Source organism: Corvus brachyrhynchos, unplaced genomic scaffold, assembly GCF_000691975.1.
Source record: "Corvus brachyrhynchos isolate BGI_N302 unplaced genomic scaffold, ASM69197v1 scaffold11, whole genome shotgun sequence".
NCBI lineage: Eukaryota > Metazoa > Chordata > Aves > Passeriformes > Corvidae > Corvus > Corvus brachyrhynchos.
In genome coordinates, this window is record NW_008236965.1 from 4,107,538 (window position 1) to 4,127,178 (window position 19,641).

A 19,641-nucleotide genomic window follows, 5' to 3' on the forward strand; every position below is an offset into this window, starting at 1 on the left:
ATTGGGTGCTTTTGATCTTGAATGCTGTCAGTGGCAAAATAAGTTCAAGCCTGCATGATCCCAATTCTGTCTCAGAGAATTCTGTAAGAAAAAAGAAAGAAGTTTTTTACTTTAGATCAAAATGAAAGTCATCTTTCACATTAATATCTTAACCAGGATGAATGCTTGTTCTTTCATGCCACTGTTTAATAGTTTTGTCTATGTGAAGTTCTTCCAATTCATGACTGTATTGAAATTGAAATGATAGTTTTGGGATGGTTCCAACAGCTTGTAGTGCTTTACCTATGTTATTGATTATTATATCGAATTTCAGTTTTAACATATAGTTTCATCTCAAAATACTTACAGAACAGTGGAGGGAACAAAAACATTGGATTATCAACTTATGCTAAAATGTTGAAATTTTTTCACTTACGATCTAGAGCTGAATGCCACAGATTTTACACTTAAAACTATTACAGCGGGTGTGTATTTGAACAGTTTCCTATATTTTGATTCCTTTGTGTTTTGTGGCACGTGTCATTCCCATTATTTACTTCCTATTTTTCTGAAATTGATTTCCACTCATTTAAGGTATGTTAATATCCTCAACAGACTTTCATTCCCCAGCCTGTTAATAGCTCAGGACTAGTCAAAGGTCACTCAGCAGTTGCTTTTTTAAGATGTTCAAAGGCTTCTCTTCATCACCTTTTGATTGCAGTTTAACCTTGTGCAAAAATTACAGTCCAGGCTGTGGTTCTGGTTTTGCCTACAGATGTCAGAGACTGATAAATACTGAAATTGGCACCATGACTTTTAATTGGGAAAGGAGACTCTTTGAGGCACTAAGAATTCAAGGATGCAAAAGGTTTAAGCAGAAAGGTGACACCATCAGGAGGATGCCACAGTTCTCAGCACTTTGTATCTGGATTATCAGATGCTTTTCATTCACTGCTTGCTTGTGATTCATGTTTTAGGAAGAACAGAGTTGGAAGCAAATTAAGGTTACTATTGAAACTTTAATATGAAATTAACTGGAATTAATTATATTTTCCATAATTGCAACTTTTTTCTATCTATAATACTATATTTTTAAATAATACAGTGTATTACTTGGTTTGTCTGTGTTTCTTTAGCTCTTTCAAATCTATTTCATAAAGACATTTTTGTGCTCTGTAATTAAAGATAAGAAGACCACACTTGAAAACACGTGTACCTGATCCACAAAACAAAATTAGAGAGAATATTTTCATAGGAATGCAGCTGTATTAGCCAGAACACATTGATGTAACTACAGTCCAACTTTTTAATGTTTAGAGCAAATCTAAGAATGTATACATATAATTTTGTTTACTGCAGAGACTAGTCTATTAATATACTCTGATGGAAGGTGTTATCTTTCAGTGCCCCTTTATGATGAGGAGAGAGAAACAGAGCCAAAACATTGCTAGAGCATCTGGCATCAAATGTTAAGAAAAAATCAGTGCTTCCAATAGAATGCATATAGAAATTACAGTCAAACAAAAGTCAGATGTCAAGTCAAATAATGGCTGATGCTAATGCCTGAAATGAGCTCAGTTCCTCACACTTTTTTTTGCTTGGAGTTTTATAAGTCCGTACTTTCCATGTTACTGTTGCATAGCTGCAGACACTTGGATGTCTTTCAGATTTTTTTTCTCAACTGAACCTGCCTAAAAAAAAAAAATATTCTGAGTTTCAGTCTTGTAATTCAGATGAACTGCTGAAACAGTTAAACTGCACAACTATCTTGTGACATTTTAATGGCTTTAGATGCAAAGGTTAACATTCAAATGTGGCGTTTGCTCTGTGTTTGAGCACTTATTTCATGAGCTTCCATTTTTAGGGATGTGTTCTGCAGGCAGATGGAAACTTGATACTTGTATTCATTCATGAAAATGTATCTATATAACTTTTTCACAAGTACCTGTATGGTTGTAAGCACCTGTTTCTGGGAAAAGATAGATAAATGCCTAAACACCATTTTGCTTTTTGTCCTCTTTTTTATTTTCTGCCTTGTTATGTTTTAATATCTGAGAACTCTGGCTTGTTAACTGTACAAGGAATGCTATCAACTTCAACTTTGGATGGGACTTCACTGCTCTGGAGTGCTTCCTTCGGGAAGATAAAACATTTGTGAAAGGAGCAGTAACAAAATGTAGAATAGAGGGCAAGAGAAAAATGCAGCATCTTAAACCACTGAAAGCGAACTTTCACAGCTCTCCCCTGTGTAGGGTTTTGAATCTTGTCTGTGTCCTGGCTGATTTGGAGCTTCAGATGGGAACCATGCACTGACTGGAGTTGGCAGGAGAGTTGTGGAGAACAGCTGAAGCAGGTGCTGTGCTCAGCTGACCACCCTGCCTCTATTCCTGCATTGCTGGCATGTGATGCTTGGTTGGGTTTAATCTCTCGTGGCATGGGAGCACTTCCATGTCCCCTTCAGAGCCACCATGGAGGGACAGCACAGGCAGCTTGAGCAGCAACTGCTTCTAATGTCTGATATATTTCTCCATGCACATTTACTCTCAGTAAACATTCTTAAAATCAAAAAGATAATCTGAAGTATACACTACATTGAATCAATAGCATTTGTATTTTAAGTTCATAATAAGGGAAATGAAAAAAAAATTTCCCTTCCAAGTTGTAAAGGACTTAATAGTGTGAGTTATTTAATGAGTTAAACCAATATAAATATCTTTATGATACTGTGATTATATTTATGCTGTTTGTTTTGCTATAACTTTAATTCTCTATGCTTTTCAATAGTAGAATGTTTTCTCTACATAGCTGTGGCAGTTTTGCTCTAATGTTTAAAAGATTAGCTAAGTATAGAGAAGACTGAAGGGTGGTTATGTTTTCTCATGTGCTTTTGTTACATTTATTTGCCTAGTGTTAGGTTTTGTCAATAGCAAAAAAGATTTATCAGAAAAAAATGTGGAATAAATTCAGTTCTCAGCTGTGTGCAGTATAACGGCCTGCAGACAATTATAATATTACAGGACACAATGGGAAGTACATCAGCAAACATATGAGAAATACTGAGTCATAATGTAAAGTTGTGTTTTGGTTTGGTTTTTTGGGGTTTTTAGGAGTTTTTTTATCTTGCTTGCTCATGTTCTGTTGTAGTTCGAGATCGGGTTCGGACAAAAATGGAACGTGATATTCTAGTAGAAGTTAACCATCCTTTTATTGTCAAGTTACATTATGGTAAGTTGCAGAAAAATTCATTTTTATAGGATGAAAATGTGTGTTTGTCAAGATAGTTCCTAATACTTGCATTGTGGTTCAGAAAATCATAGAACTTTAGTGTGTTAAGTCCCAATTGTGCAAAGACTTGCTCTGTAATAATTCTCATGCAAAATAAGCACGACTGACTTCATGCAGTGTTAAATCTTTATAGGACTAAGAGTCCGTAGCCCTTTGTGCTATTAAAAAGCAGTTACTTATTAATGACTAGCCATTATTTTCCAAAACCTCTAATCTTTTGTATGACATACACTTTAAGTTATTTCCTACAGTTGCTTTGTTTACTCTATAGAAAACATATGCAATGGCATTAATTCCACTTGCATCAAGATTGGTGGAAATTAGCCTTTTAATTTTAATAGTATGAGCAGCTGTAACAGAATACTTATGTGTAAAGGGGGAGGATATCAGTACTCTTAACATGTGCAAAAAAAAAAAAAGTTTCTGGTTTGTTTGGGGTTTTTTTAGTTCTTTTTTTTCTTGGGGTTTGTTTTTTCCTATAGTTAAACCTCCTGTCTCTCTCACTTTCTGATGTGGCTTAAATTATGTACCTTTCACTATTTTATGTGCCATTCTTTTGGAAACTAGACTAAATGTCCCTGTTAAGCTGAATTTCTAGAGATTTTAAAAGGTGCGTTAGTTACTAGTTTGCCCTTTAAAATCTGGCTTCTTACATTAAAATCTGGAATAAAATGCTGGCTATCCTAAGTAAAGTTTATTTTTTAAGAAATTTTATTGGTGATTTGCTTTACTTTCACATAGCATGGGAATTACTTGGTCCGTGGTAGAGGATCAGTTACCTAATTCATTTGAATACATTTTTCCACAAAGGAGAAAGTAAAATTAATTTTAATAATGAAAATAGTGGTGAATTATTTGGTATGTTATTTTCCTGATCATGGATAAAGTTAGGCGATATTTTTTGTTTTAATTTATCTTTTCAGCTTTTCAAACAGAAGGGAAGCTGTATCTTATTTTGGATTTTCTCAGGGGAGGAGACTTGTTTACACGTTTATCCAAAGAGGTACACTTTTTTATTTGAAAAATCATCCGTTGATAGAATTTGACTATAAATTGTCTGTATTAGGAGAGTTTACATTTTAAATTCTGTTTCCATTGAATAAAATCTTAATCTGTTTTTAACCAGGTATGTTTTTTGTATGGTTGGATTTTTTTGCATAGAATAGTCACTTCATGGAAGGGCTGATGGCAATTTATGTTATCTCTGAAAGAAGTTTTAGACAAGCAGTGTTTCTGTGCTGCTTTTTATACCTGGCAAAATTTTCTTCTCCTATTGCTACCATGCTTAAATATAAGACTCAGAGCCTGGATTTATACAAAGTGAATGTGTTCAAATTAACTGATTTATGTCTGGTTTAGTATCCAGAATTCAGGGGCAGATAAGATATATTCTTTTTTTACCCATGAATGCAAAATTGCATTATGTATGAATATTTAAAAAGCGATAATTGTATTCCACTTCTTTTAGTAATTTTCAAAAAGTGAATATTTTGCCTCAGTCATGATGGTAATATGTCTGTGTAGATACAGGAAATAACAGCTTTGAAGAGTTTCATTACCTCAATTTAATTTGAATGTAATTCCTAAAATAAATGTCAACATCTAATATATCACCATATTTTTTAAAGTTTTTGTTTTCCATTACTCAAAATTTTGCAACAAGTATCTTTTAGGATAGAGATTATATCCAATGTGTATCTGGTAGTCTGGACTTGCAGTTATAGCTGCTTTCCATATTCCTTTGCTACGACAGTATCTGGGACAGCTGGGTCACCACTGCAAAGCTATATTGTTATTAAGAGGAGAGTAGAATGGAATTTACTTTGTGTATAGATGTATCCTTCTGTACTGACCACATAAATTACTACATTTATTTTCATGATGCTATCTGTTTCAAGTTGCCTTTTGTCGTTTGTTTTGTCACAGATAACAAATAAGTTATTAGTGCTCTAAAATTGAGATACTTTTCTCTTGAAGTTCATAGTTCATTTTTGATTCCCAAAAAAGAATGTATATTGGCTTTCTGCTGAGGTCTTTTTCATCTTGATCCACTTGCATTTTATGAAATTTAATGTGGTTACATGAGAAATATTCATTATAGGTACCTGAATCTAAGCAAAGTGTTTATAACTGGTGAGTGAAATGGGCATGCTGGATGCTATTAATATCATCCTCATACCAATCCATGTGATTTTGAAATAGATTAGAGGAACTAAAAGTTGTTGCTTTTTTCCTGTTGACTACAAAGGGAAAAGTGATTAATTCAAAGCTGGATGTCTGCAGATGTTTAAGGTTAGGAAAGATGAGTCCCATGCAATGGTTTTAAAGAATGTAGTGTGGGTGTATTATCCTCCTCATGGGATCTTTTATTATTTGAGCTTTTAAATGTTTCTTATAGAGATTTCCCTTCTTGAATATGCCTGCACTAAATATTGGCTCTTTTGTAGAAGTAACATCAGCAACAACCTTTTGTACAAGCTTTAGTATCGCTTTCTATCTTGAAACTAAGGGGAAAATATATTCTCCATTCTTAACTCTTGTTTTAAATCATGTTCATCTTTGCTCCCTATTGCCATTCTTTTTTCCAGGTCTGTATGCTTTATCTTAAGGTATTAGTCTTAGATTCTAAAAACAAAACAAATTAAATAACTGAGTAGTAACTGAAATAGAATCAAATCATGCAGAATATTTTTTTATTTTTATCTTTTTCGACAGTCTCAGAGGAGTTAAATTGTAATGTATTCTGTCAGGAATCACAGCATCTGATATATTGGGACAATATGTTCATTTCAATGGGCATAAACAGAGATTAGTTTATCTTCCTAATCCAAAAAGTGGGATTGCTACCTGGGATCCTCCCTGTGCTCTTACACAGGCTGTTTACTTTGTTTACTCTTCCATCTGCCTTTTCTGCAGTTACATCTCAGGCTGCACCTTGAGCCTTTTACAATCACTGTAACTTCTTTCTCAAAGTACCTAGAGACGGTCATTCCAAAACCAAGATACATATGCTTTTCTTCCCTCTAACTTTGTAGATGAAATTTGGGCATTTGGACTTCTTCGGTCCATTTGTTGTCTGGAAATGAAATGGTCCCATCCAACCAAGAGGTAGTCACATTCTTTAAGTGCTTCCAAAATATTTCAGTTTCACTACGACGTGTCTGTCTGTTCTCTTGAACAATCAGAAACAGATAATCTCCTGGTTTGCAGAAAGAATAATATATTGCCTTTAAAAGTCCTTTTTCAAGTATGTCCAAGTATTTCAAGTATGAAATAGTGTGGGTTATAAAATCCTAGGTTTTGTGTAACCAAGAAATTTGAATTTTCTAGTGTTTTGCGTAGAAATGAATTCAAGTATTATAAGAAACCCTTCTGAAAAACCACTGTTGTTATTGTTTAGTTGGTGCTGGTGTAACCTTTACAGATCTCATATGTGAAATACATTGTGTTACTTTTTCAGGTGATGTTCACAGAAGACGATGTTAAATTTTATCTGGCAGAGTTAGCACTTGCTTTAGACCATCTACATAGTCTTGGAATAATATACCGGGACCTAAAACCAGAAAAGTAAGGCTCCTCTATGAGAAATGCAGTGTATTAATTTCATTTCTATAGCACTTCTACCTATGCACTTTTTCCCAACTGTTAAACTTCAGTAATTTACTAAATAAATTGAACAGAGGGAGGTGGGGGAGGTTTATGAGCTATTTTCATTTAAAAGGTTGGATTTCCCGTCTCAAAGAGGAAAAAGGATCATAGCTGAGGAGCTAGAGGGGCTCGTTGAGAGAACTTTAAACTCTGTTTGAGGGGGAATGGGGACAAAGACAGAGATAAGCCTTGGAGTGGCACACCACTCTTTGAGGGACGGTGTTCTACCAAGGTCCTTTGGTCTGCCATAGCAGTGGAGTTAGGGGATGGAGGTCCTTGCAGCAGGAAGGAAGAAAGGATTATCAATGTGTTAGAAATCCCAGAAGCAGAAGACAACAAAAAAATATTTGTAAAAATCAGCGACAAAAGGAGGGCCAAGGAGAATCTCCATCCTTTGTTGGATGTGAGGGGAAACATAATGACAAAGGATGAAGAAAAGGTTGAGGTACTTCCTGTCTTTCTTGCCTTAGCCTTTAATAAGACCACCAGTTGTTGTCGAGGTACCCAGCTCAGTGGAAGACACAGAATGGGAGCAGAATTAAGCCCCCATAATCTAGGACGGAATGGCCAGCAGACTGCTTATACAACTTAGAACCTCAAAAGTCCATGGGACTGGATGGAACTCACCCAAGAATACTGAGGGAGCTGGTAGAAGAACTCACCAAGCCACTTTCAATCATTTACCAGCAGTCCAGGTCAACCATGGAGGTCCCAGGTGACTGGAAGTTGGCGAATGTGACACCCATCTATAAGAAGGGTTGGAAGGAGAAGCAGGAAACTACAGGCATGTCAGCCTGACCTCATTGTCAGGGAAGGTCATGGAGTCATCATCTTGAGTGCCATCATGTAACATGTACAGGACAACCAGGGGTTCAGGCCAGGCCAGCCTCGTTTTATGCAAGGCAGGTCCTGCTTGACCAACCTGATCATCTTCTATGATGAAGTTACCTGCTTAGTGGATGAGGGAAAGGCTCTGGATGTTGTCTGCCTAGACTTTAGTAGAGCCTTTTGTGACATCCCACCCTTAAGGTGAAAGGAGCACTCAAGATTTGTAAATGCTCATGGTGGAAAGAAATAACAAAAGTCAGAGGGTCTGAAAAAATCACAAGCTTTTATTAGTAAATTACGTACCTGGTGTGGAAATTGATATTTTAGTTCCTGACCTACTATAAAAGTACATGACAGTGGGGTTTGGATAAAGGGGTGAGAGGAAAAGGAAGAGAGAAAAGAAAAGGTGAATTAAAGAGGGGGAGAGAGAGAGAAGGAGAGAAAAAGAGATTAGTCTTGGCTCCAGTGTCAGTCCAACTGATGGGATGGATATCCAGGGTCCAGGGGGCACCACCTGGGCTTAGTGAGGGTATGTTTTTATAGATAGGTTTCCCTGCCGTGAAGGTAAGTTTCTCATTTTCTATACAAATTAGTTGTCACCCAGTCTGTTCTTTCAGACCTTTCTGGAAATGGGTTGGAGGTCTTTGGGGATATTGGGTGGTCTTTTCTTCCCCTACAGTCCATGCCCACTTCTCAACCTCATTCCTGTGCTTGTGCTGTACTGGGTTGTGCTTATCTTCAGGAATTAGAACAAGGATGTTTGTCCCAGAAAAGTGGTGCTGTATCTCTGCCCTCTTCTTTGGGCACGTCTTGTTCTTTCTCATAGTGTGTTATTACCAGCAATCCTTGCTTATTACTAGCAATTCTTATCTGTTGTTACCAACAATCTGTGGTTGGCTGCACAGCTAGATGACTTTCAGTGTTTGAGACATACACGTTAGCCCCTTATCTTCTGTGATTCTACACCTTTGACACTGTTTTCCACAGCATTCTCCTGGAGAAACTGGATTCCCATGGTGTGGGTGGGTGCACTCTTCACTGGGTAAAAAACTGATTGGATGACCAGGCCCAGAGAGTGGTGGTGAATGGAATTACATCCAGCCAGAGGCTGGTCACCAGTGGTGTTCCCCAGGGCTCTGTGTTGGGACCAGTCCTGTTTAACATCTTCATTGGAGACCTGGACGAGGGGATTGAGTACACCCTGAGCAAGTCCACAGACAACACCAAGTTGGGTGGAAGTGTTGATCTGCTGGACGGCAGGAAGGCAGTGTTTGCATATGGCACTTGAGGACATGCTTTAATGTTTCCCTCCATGGAAAGTGCAAAGTGGAAAAGGAAAGGGATAGGACCTGGCTCATGTCTTACCCCCAGGATGAAATGCAGCTGGAGGAACTAAATCCACCGTGTAGGGGGTGTTAAAAAATCCGGTTCTTGGATACCTTGCATGCTTTGCAGTGCAGTAATATTCAGTAGTGGTCAAGGACAGTTGGCATCTTGGAGAAGCATGGCCTTTCTTGTGATTGAAGTGAAAAGGTGGAAGCCTAAGGTCTGCTCCAAGTATAGGGCCTGTGGGTCCTGTCCTTTGCTACAACATGAGAATATTTATTACTTGATGTTATTTGAAGTGGTCAATAACCTTTGAAATGGTAATTACAAATTAATACTTGTTTTGTATGCATATGAAAACATACCTGGTATAAGAGAAACAGAAGTATGCCTCTGTTTTTAACAATTATGATGATGCTGCGTGTGCTGCCGATGGCCAAAACTGCAAGTTCAATATAAATGTTACTACGTACTGAATTTAATCAAATAGTCGAATAAAACTATGATAAACTGACTGTTTCTTAATCTTTAAAAAGAAAGAATGGAAGGAAAAGAAAATGTCTAGTCTGAAAGTATCTTCTAATAATTCATTTTCATGCATGTTTAATTTTGCCTGTCTTTGTGTATCCTCTTCTGTTTATTCCTAAATATTGTCAGTATGTTGTCCGAAACAACACTTAAAAGATATTTTAATTAGTTTTTATATTCTTTTTATTGTTTTTTAGCATCCTGCTTGATGAGGAAGGACATATCAAACTGACAGGTGAAAAAAGAAATTGCAATACTAGGATCATTTCTGTTCACAGTAAAATCTTTGCATGTTCCTTTTGGTAAACCAGTATGATAAAATAGGTTATTTAAACTGATCGGTAATTTAATTGTGGAAGCAAGTAGTGTAATTAGCTTAAAATAAATGAAATACATAAATATTTCAATAAGATACCTGCTTTACAAGTATATCTGGTGTTACGGACCTATGGTAATGTGGGGAGGGAAGGAGAATCCTGTAATTTCCAAATTAGTATTTGGTTGTATATACAAATGATAAAAGCATAACATTTTACGTTATGGTAAAAGTATCAACCTTGAATGTTTTTAAAAAAAAATTTACATTCGGAACTATTTTTTTTTCTTTCAGATTTTGGCTTAAGTAAGGAGTCAATTGATCATGAAAAAAAAGCCTACTCTTTCTGTGGAACAGTGGAATATATGGCACCAGAAGTTGTTAACAGACGAGGCCATACGCAGAGTGCAGACTGGTGGTCTTTTGGTGTTTTAATGGTAGGTTTCTGGTAAATCTAAATAATAGCAAAACTGTGCTTTGCAAGGTGTGGTGAAACAAATCAAGCACTAAACCCTAAGGTGAGCTTTACATAAATTTTAACTACAAAGGAAGTCTAAATTGTGTGAAATTAATAACACCACAGAGTTTGGATCCAAGAACATGGACTAGGTATCATATCAACGCCAACAATATGCCATATTTTTATTATCATTTAATTCAAATACTTTACATCTGTAGTAGCTTGAATGCTTTGGGGACCAAGAGGAATATGAAAGTATACAGAAAAATACTGTCTATTCCAAAGTGGGGAAGAAATTTAGATCAAAAATTTAAATTTGAATTTACATTCAAGAGGAAAAAGAAGATTGGTAACTTTCTAGTTAGAGTCTACGGTGTAATTACAAGTTAGTGGAATAATGACAACTGTTGTTCTCACACATCAAAATGATCTAAATGACACTGAGCTGATACAGGATATAGTTGCTCAGTTGCTTAAGGCATTTCTGAGAGGCGTAATTACTGTAAAGTTGCAGGGTCAGGGAAATATATATATGGAGTATGAATTGGAAAAGAATAACAGATCATGTTTGGTATTTAAGGAATGCTGAAAGACTTTTCATATTTAAAATATTTGTTTGCATTTTTGACATGGAGATTAAATAATTCTATAAATGTATTCATTTCTTACTGCTTTTGCTACATATACCTGTAACAGTACAACTAATGTGTGTGCTTTATAGTACAAGGACTTTTGGGTCTGAAAATAGGTCATCCTATTGCTTTATGATGACTAGAATGCTGTTGTGGTCTGAAAACTGACTATGTAAAAGTAGCAGCTGATAACTCTCTCCAGACAAGCATACACACTCCTCACAGCCTCACATTTTATCACTAAGAACAATTAAAAGATAATTATAATGTAGTTGCAGAATATTTGTTGTTGATAACACAAACATAATTAAACTTCAGCTTTAATTTATAAAGCTGAAAAACATAATTTGGTGTTTATCAAGTGGATATGGTATAATTGAAAATTGCTGAAAGATGTTAGCTGTGACTGGGGTGGCTTTCACAGTCTTAAGTGCATTGCATGTTAAATACTTTGGCCTCTACTTTGAATACAAAAACATGACCTTAAAAACCAAATTCTATAAATTAGTATATGAAATACTGTGCAGTTTTCTCTAGGACATATTTTTGTTGCTTGCATTTATAGTTTGTAACTTTCACAGACAATCTGTGAATATCTACTTCTAGCTCATTCTTAATTTCTGAGTTGATCAAAAATTCAAGTGATGATTGGTGTAGTCTAAGTACACAGTAAATAGAGTGAAAAGAAGTCATAGCGCAGAGAGGGAGACTTTAAAGATGTTTCAACAAATCATTTGGCTCCTTTTCTTGTGCTGCTAGACATGAAGTATGTTTAAGCCATTGTTAAGAAATATATTCCGATTTGTCCTTTAAAACAGTGACAGCTTTAAGGGATGCCATACAAGTAAAAACATTCATTTCAAGTTTTCAAAAGCACTGAGGTACTCTCCTCTTGAAATAAAACATAAGTAGGGAGGCCAGTGATGGCTTATTCTTTAAGTACTACTGGCCTATTAATGTTGGAATATAGTATTTGGGAGGGGTGACAAAGAATACATGTGTTGGGCTGTTAATTTGTCACAAGCACACACATTTGTATTGGGAGCTTGCTAAAGAAACTATATTTCAAGCAAGTGTAAGTGGAGCACTCCAAATTTACCTTTTTAAAAAGGTTTTTTTTTTTCAAGTGCACCTTGTGAAGATATTTCTAAACCAAAAACAAAACTTTTTTTTCTTAGAGTTCTGGCTTATCCCTCTCACATCTTTGACAATTGTCTTAAGCGTTCAAGTTAAAAGTAGGCTTTTTTCATGTTGGCATGACTATTAAATTTAATTTTTTAAAATATATCTGTAAAAAATATTATTTAGAGTATGATGTATCTAGCAGTAGTGAAGAGATGGCAGTAAGAAATTCAAATTTTATTTCAATAAAATGGTGTTTTAAAGAATACTGTTAGTGCAACTTCATGCTCTTATTGTAGATCTGCAAATACTACAGTCACACATTATTTGTTCAAGTTATCCACATACATTTTTTATGTTTAGGAGACTGAATGTTTGGGTCATACCAGAAAAGAGGGAAATAGAGGATACCTTGTGTTCAGGATGACTTAAGTTTGCATAAGCTGTTCAGAGGGTTCCTTTATAATTATTTTAATTTTTATGTTGTTAACTGTATGCCATGAACTTGCATTGAACTAAATTATTTTGCAATTTTTAAACCAAAAAAAATCAGGTTTCTGCCTAAGTGCTGGCTACCATGACTGCTGCCAGACTGCTTTCACTGCCTCACTTATATCTGATACCCCTGTGTATACTGCAGTCCAACAGGAGTGCCTTTATATTTATCTATTTTTACTCAGTCACTTTCAGAACAAATCAGTATTTTAGCAGTGTCTGTTGCTTACTGCCAGGCACTGTAGAATGTGCATGCACGTACTGTGTAGCTCTTCCATGTTCCTTCAGGCTTTATTTCCACTGTATGCATACAGTAACCACTTTCCATCATGCATGTCTTTGTCAATCAGCTAACCTTTTCCCCTTCCCAATGAAGGCTATGTACATGCCAATTTTCAGAATTTTGACCTTTTTAAAAATTTCTGCATGAGGAGAAATCATCACTAACTTTTGAAAGGAAAACCTTTTTCCCTACCCCCGCTCCCTTTTATTGAAAACTAAAAATACAGTTGTAAAGATGAAGACTTCCTAGAACAAACTTTTTAGGCAGAAATGAAATACAGAACATTATAGTCTAAATTGTTCAGATAAAAGCATGTAAAGCAAGGTATCAATATAGGAAAATATTTTGCAGCTTTAAAAATGGCAAAGGCTGCTCAATGTTCTTAGCAATTTAAACTGTACAATGAAGTTGTTTTGCACAGACTTGATTGTTAACATGCATGAATTTTGGAAGGTTAAGATGCTAAGTAGTTTTGTCAAAAATTAGTTTTTGTCCAGGTAATGTAATTGATGAAAGTTTTACTCTATACAGTTTGAAATGCTCACTGGTACTCTACCTTTCCAAGGGAAAGACAGAAAAGAAACCATGACTATGATTCTCAAGTGAGTACACTCTTATTTATATATCTCATCAGGTATTCTACAGGGATGCCCTCCGGGCTGCAATATCTAATTTCTACTCTTCCCTCATTTTCAAAGGTACTGGTAAATCCTCACTCCCTATTCCATATTATTAATTCCCTTTGCTGCCTATCTAATATGCTTTACTATTCCTCCGCCATACCAGGTACAAAGGATTTCATAGCAGCTCTTTAATCTGTAATAATGACTTCTCCAACCGTATGATCTTGCCCATCTTATATCCATAATATTTTTTAACTTTCTTATCCTTTTTGATAACCTGTGCATTTTTTCCTTGTTGGTTTTTTTTTTCCTTTGTTTTAGGCTTTTGGTGGTTTTTTGAGAAAGTATTTTCACTCCTTATGCTTCTTTATCTTACCAGCTCCTCACCCTACCTCTTTAGATTAATGGTGCTGCCAACAACTTGTCTCCCCAATGCTCCTCCTTTCTGTACTCTCCTGTGACTTGCCTAGGCTCCAATTTTCCCCTTTGCTATTTTCAGCATAGATTTTGCATTAGCTCTCTTGTGGGAATTGCTTCCCTTCGTGCAGTTGATGTTCCTGTTTTTGCTAATGAAGATCTGCTTTTTTCCTTGCCAATTCCCCACGTATTCGCTAAACTAATACAACCTATGGCATAACTCCCCCATTTTTGGGACTGTAGCCAAACACTGTGCAAACAAGTCTGTTTCCTCATATCACAGGTTCACTTCTCTGTTTCCATCTATTTTTAACTAATACCATTTTTTTCATGGAAGCCCATAAGACTATCTTAGTTTTCTCATTTGTTTTCTGCTTCATTGTTTATCATTGTTCTCAGTACTATTAACCACTTGTCTACCCATGTATCAAAGATGGAATTTCTTTTGCACCAACAGCCTGTTTTGAAAAATAAATATATGGAACTCTTTCATTTTTTCTCTGAGTAATTAGAACGTGAAAACCACTAGAAAACACACTCATTATTTTCCTTGCTTTTGCTTTCATAATGTATAAATGTTATGTTATTCTTTGCCCTTGTTTTTCTTCCTCATATTATTTGCAAATATATTTAGTGATGCTAGTTTCTTCTGCTGCCTCAGCATCATGCCAGATCAAATCTTCATGTTGTTATTATTCAGTGTCTTTAACTAAAAAGTTCTATCTATTCACAGCAAGCATAAACTTCTGACCACCTCCTATTTACAAGAAGCTAGTCTGAGATAGTTCTGCTGCACTCTCACTTGTTTCAGGAGCCATGCATTTTTTTCTGTGTCTCATGAGTCACATCTTTCTCTTCTTCTCTTTGCCTGCATTTGACTCCGCTCTGTTCCTCAACAGTCTTTTCATTGGTGCTATAAATATCTTCTGTATTCAGCTGCCATTTAGAATATCCTTGTATCTTTCCAGGTAATTGAAGTTCATAGTCATTCATAGCCCAGAGAGGGGCACTGAATGGAGTGAAATCCAGCTGGTAGCTGGTCACAAGTGGTGCTCCCCAGGGGCCAGTCCTGTTTAACATCTTTATCAACAACCTGGACAAGGGGATTGAGTGTACCCTCAGTTTGCAGGTGCCCCCAACCTGGATAAGAGGGAATGTGGATCTGCTGGAGGGTAGGAAGGCTCTGCAGAGGGATCTGGACAGGCTGAATCAATGGGATGAGGCCAGTAGAATGAGGTTCAGTGAGGCCAAGTGCCAGGTCCTACACTTGGGTCACAACAACCTCAGGGAACACTCCAGGCTTAGGGAAGAGTGGCTGCAAAGCTGCGTGGCAGAAAAGCACCAGGGTGTTGGTCAACAACTGCTGAACATGAGCCAGTATGTGCCCAGGTGGCCAAGAAGCCAACGGCATCCTGATCTGTGTCAGCAATAGTGTGGCCAGCAGGACCAGGACAGTGATTGTCTCTCTTTACTCAGCACTGGTGATGCCACACTTCAAATCCTGTGGCCAGTTTGGGCTTCTCACCATGAGGACATTGAGGTGCTGGAGCGAGTCCAGAGAAGAGCAAGGGAGCCTGTGAAGGGTCTGGAGCACAGGTCTTGTGAGGAGTGTCTGAGAGATCTATCTGGGTTTGTTTATCCTAGAGAAAGCTCAGGGGAGACCTTATCCATCTCTACAACTCCCTGAAAGTTGTAGCCAGGTGGGGGTTAGTCTCTTCTCCATAGTAGGAAGCAACAGGATGAGAGGAAATGACCTCAAGTTGCACTATGGGAGGTTTAGATTGGATATTGGGAAAAATTTCTTCATTGAAAGGGTTGTAAAATATTGGAACATGCTGCCCAGGGAACTGTCTGAGTCACCATCCTTGGAGGTTTTTTAAAAAGATGTGCCACTTAGGGATATGGTAGACTGGGTGGTGCTTGTGGTTGGACTTGATAATCTTAAAGGTCTTTTCCAACCTAAACAATTATAGGTTTCTATGATTCTGTAATTACTTTCAGATTTCATTTGAGAATGTATCTCTTAATGCCCTTTCCACCTTCTTTCTTTTTTCACCTTCTAGTCTTTGCAATTGTTATTAGTTTCAAATAGCTGCACAGAAAGTGTGCTATGATGTAAAGACATTTTACCCTCTTTTAATGTTTTGTACACTTATGAATATTATCTTGCACAGAAGTGTTTTGCTTTTGGTAATATAAGTAGCTGAAAACCAGAAGATATTTTAAAGTGTTTTCTGATAAGTTCACACTTTTTTTCCTGGCCTATATTTTCTTTTTATTTTCTGCATACCTAGTATATTTTTCCTTAAATTTTTCATAAAACTTTAAAATGGACAGGTGTGCATATGAATTCCTGTTTTCATTGTGTATATTTATGATATATTGCTTTTCTTACCTTCTGTTCCTAAAAATCCACAGAAACTGCATTCTTCTTACAACAAATTTTTTTTGGGTTCTTTATTTCTCACAACATTATCAAGACAAATTTTTGTTTATTTTTGTGTGTTTTACCTAAAACTGGAAAACTCTGCAGTTTGAAAAAAATCATAGGTTGCAGCAATGAAGTTAAATTTTTAAACATCTTTTCTCCTTTACTGAAGAGGTGTGCCTTCATACAAAATTTTGTCAGAATGTCAGAAAAAAATGCTGTCACTCATGTAGTTGCATAATATATAAACTCTGAGGACCTGGAAATTGCCTTTCCTTCTCCTTTGTCACGTGCCTGATACAGGACTTTGTGAAAGGTGCTCCTTGATGATGGAGAAGGAGCAATGAGTCTTAAATCACTGTGGTTTGCACAAGGGCCTCTCATTCACTCCACTGTGGACTGCAGCACATACTAGTCCTTTAGAATTTCTTCTGTATGTTGTTTCTGTTTATTGGGTCACTTCTCCATAAGATTAATTGTACTTATGGTTTTGGCCTGGTTTTAGATTCTTCTAGGTAGCTGACTGTGCTGAACCTCCAGAGCGGTATCCTAGTCTTGGAGCTGTTTTGGATTACAACAGGGCAAAGAATTCCACCCACTCCAACACTGTCCTGTCCTAGCTGTCTGTTCTCAGACCTTCAGTAACATTGTAAATGATACCATTGGGCCTCTCCAGTCAGTGTTCCCTGCTTCCTGCTTTCAGTGTAGCTCTGTGATACTTGACTACGAGCTGAAATGACATCAAGTGAGCATGCAATGAATATAAAGTGTGTGACTAAGATTCAGCTGCTAGTGGTGCATGCCAGTCAGGAAGCATTGGATGGCCCAGTGCCCATTCCTCCTCTCCATTGGTGGCCTTGATCTGCCTGTACTATGTTATTGAAGAGCCCAAAGAAGCCAAAGTTTTTCAGATTTTCCTCCTCCCTGCCCCTAGCTTTTCTAATGCTGAGAGGAATGGAAAATTTAGTAAATTCTAGTTTTAAAGTAATGAATAGTCAATCAGTGGCAATACATACGCACTTACTGAAGTGATACAGGGGTGAATATCTACAAATACCTGGAATACAAGACAAATCAGGTTTTCTGACTGAAACACAGAGAGCTTGTGTCATGGACTGTTACAGAAAAACACAAGGTACAGGTTGAATTAGTGATGGAAAGGAGGGAATTATATCCCTCCTTACCATTATCATAGTTACAAGAAAAAGTAAGCCCTAGTAACAGTGAGAGAATGGAGACTGAACATTAAATGGAGAGTAAGAAAATACGGCAAGGATTACAAAACAAAATGAAATTAAAGAAGTACAAAAACTTAAATCTAAAAATTCAAATCTGGCAAGTTGCAAAAGTAGTATTTGAAATAGATTGGGGAGGGGAGCAAAAAGGAAGAGAGGAGTGGGTTTGGGGCTTTTTTGTTTGTTTGTTTTTTTTACCTGCTACTACTGCGAGGTCTATCCTACCTTAATTCAATTTCTGTATTCTAGTTTAGATTTGCTGGGTGTTCTTGGTGTGTGTCATAGTGTGGTAGTTTTCTTACTCCTTGTAAACTGTCTTTTATGTAACTGTCAGAATGCTTTGTTTGATGTCATGTGCTAGTAACTGGACCTGTAAGTGGATCAAAGCATATTATGAAAATTTACAAGTTTATAAACTGCTATCCTGTAGCTATTCTTCTCTACATGTTTTTCCACCTCTTCCTTTACTTAAGTTCCTGAGTCATTACTGAAAATACTATACTACTCAAAAAAAAAATTTAAAAAATCAAACATGTTTACATGACTGACAGCACTTTTGCTCTGTGTCTGATGTCTGAAGGCAATTTCTTAGTGATGCCACTTCATTTATTATGGACTTGTTGAATGACAAAGGACAAGGGGGAGTGCAGAGTTAATTCTTACCTAGATCTGTTTGTATACTATTAATTATTTTTATTCTATAGGGCCAAACTTGGAATGCCCCAGTTCTTGAGTCTTGAAGCACAGAGTCTCCTGCGAATGCTCTTCAAAAGAAACCCAGCAAACAGATTAGGTAAAGTTTTTAGCAGAATATTTTAAATTTGATCCAACTATGCATAACATCAGTGATCATTAAACTGACTAAAAATTTTGTTTCTTGTGTAAAATAGGCTTTAAAGTAAGAATGTAGTTTGCTCTTCAAATGATCACCAAAGTATTATCAGTTCTGCTAGTTATACATCTAAAATTAATGCAGAAGAAATAAGAAATATAATTTTGTTGGCCCATTCCTTTGACCAAGAGGAAAATAATTCAGAGACATTTTTCTTCCTTGTAAAAGGAGCAGGTCCAGATGGAGTAGAAGAAATTAAGAGGCATGCATTCTTTTCCAAAATAGATTGGAATGTGAGTATCTAATTAAAAATCAATCCAGTAAATTTCTTGGTTAAGTCTTTTACAGTATCATATAACTTTTCCATTTACAATGTGTTCCTTCTTTTCAGAAATTGTACCGGAGAGAAATTCATCCTCCTTTTAAACCTGCAACTGGCAGACCTGAAGATACGTTTTATTTTGACCCTGAGTTTACAGCAAAAACTCCAAAAGGTAAAGAGAGATTAATAAGATAATTTACATATTCAAAATATAGAATTTGCATTTCAAATTTTTTCATTCAAAATTTGATAGAAATTTCTGTCCTTACAAATTTAAGGTGCTACCAGAATTTCAGTACTTAGTCTCATAGCTACGTGTTAATGACTCTGCTCGTAAGTAGATGATGTGTTTTTCAGATTCGCCTGGTATCCCACCCAGTGCTAATGCACATCAGCTTTTTCGAGGATTTAGTTTTGTAGCTATTGCATCAGATGATGAAAGTCAAGCAATGCAGACAGTTGGAGTGCATTCAATTGTCCAGGTGGGTACATCTACAAAAAAAAATCAGTGCTGTCTTTTGGTGGATGGATTGTTTCCTTGTCACAGAATGAAGTATCATGACAAAGTCATTGTCATCTTTTATACAAGAAAAGTAAAGATCAGATTATTTTATCCAAACAAAATCTCTGAAGGTGCAGGACCTGTTTAACTACTGAGCAGCTACAGGTCCAAATAGGCTTCAGCCTTAAATGACAACATTTTACCATCTGTACTGTATTAAAACTCTTTAATGCCAAGCCCTGACTATAAGGTGGAGTGGAATAACAGATATATTGATTTATAGGGGTTTTTTCCCCCATACATGAAAATGTCAGTTGATTCCTGCAATGCAGTAGTAGGAGGCACTGGAGTACAACTGCGAGATGTATCTGGATGTTCGG

At 36.5% G+C, this 19,641-nt stretch overlaps 1 protein-coding gene across 3 annotated transcripts in view; it reads left to right on the forward strand.

Moving 5' to 3' along the window:
- RPS6KA3 (ribosomal protein S6 kinase A3) overlaps positions 1 to 19,641 on the forward strand; it is a 75,475-nt gene that overhangs the window by 36,733 nt on the left and 19,101 nt on the right. For all 3 annotated transcript variants that reach the window (XM_017728433.1, XM_008629246.2, XM_008629245.2), the window contains 10 exons: positions 3,124 to 3,204; positions 4,188 to 4,267; positions 6,725 to 6,831; positions 9,792 to 9,829; positions 10,205 to 10,347; positions 13,434 to 13,504; positions 18,310 to 18,398; positions 18,666 to 18,730; positions 18,829 to 18,931; positions 19,117 to 19,241. In XM_017728433.1, the coding sequence (XP_017583922.1) occupies positions 3,124 to 3,204; positions 4,188 to 4,267; positions 6,725 to 6,831; positions 9,792 to 9,829; positions 10,205 to 10,347; positions 13,434 to 13,504; positions 18,310 to 18,398; positions 18,666 to 18,730; positions 18,829 to 18,931; positions 19,117 to 19,241 (902 nt within the window). The remainder of the gene's footprint in view (positions 1 to 3,123; positions 3,205 to 4,187; positions 4,268 to 6,724; positions 6,832 to 9,791; positions 9,830 to 10,204; positions 10,348 to 13,433; positions 13,505 to 18,309; positions 18,399 to 18,665; positions 18,731 to 18,828; positions 18,932 to 19,116; positions 19,242 to 19,641) is intronic.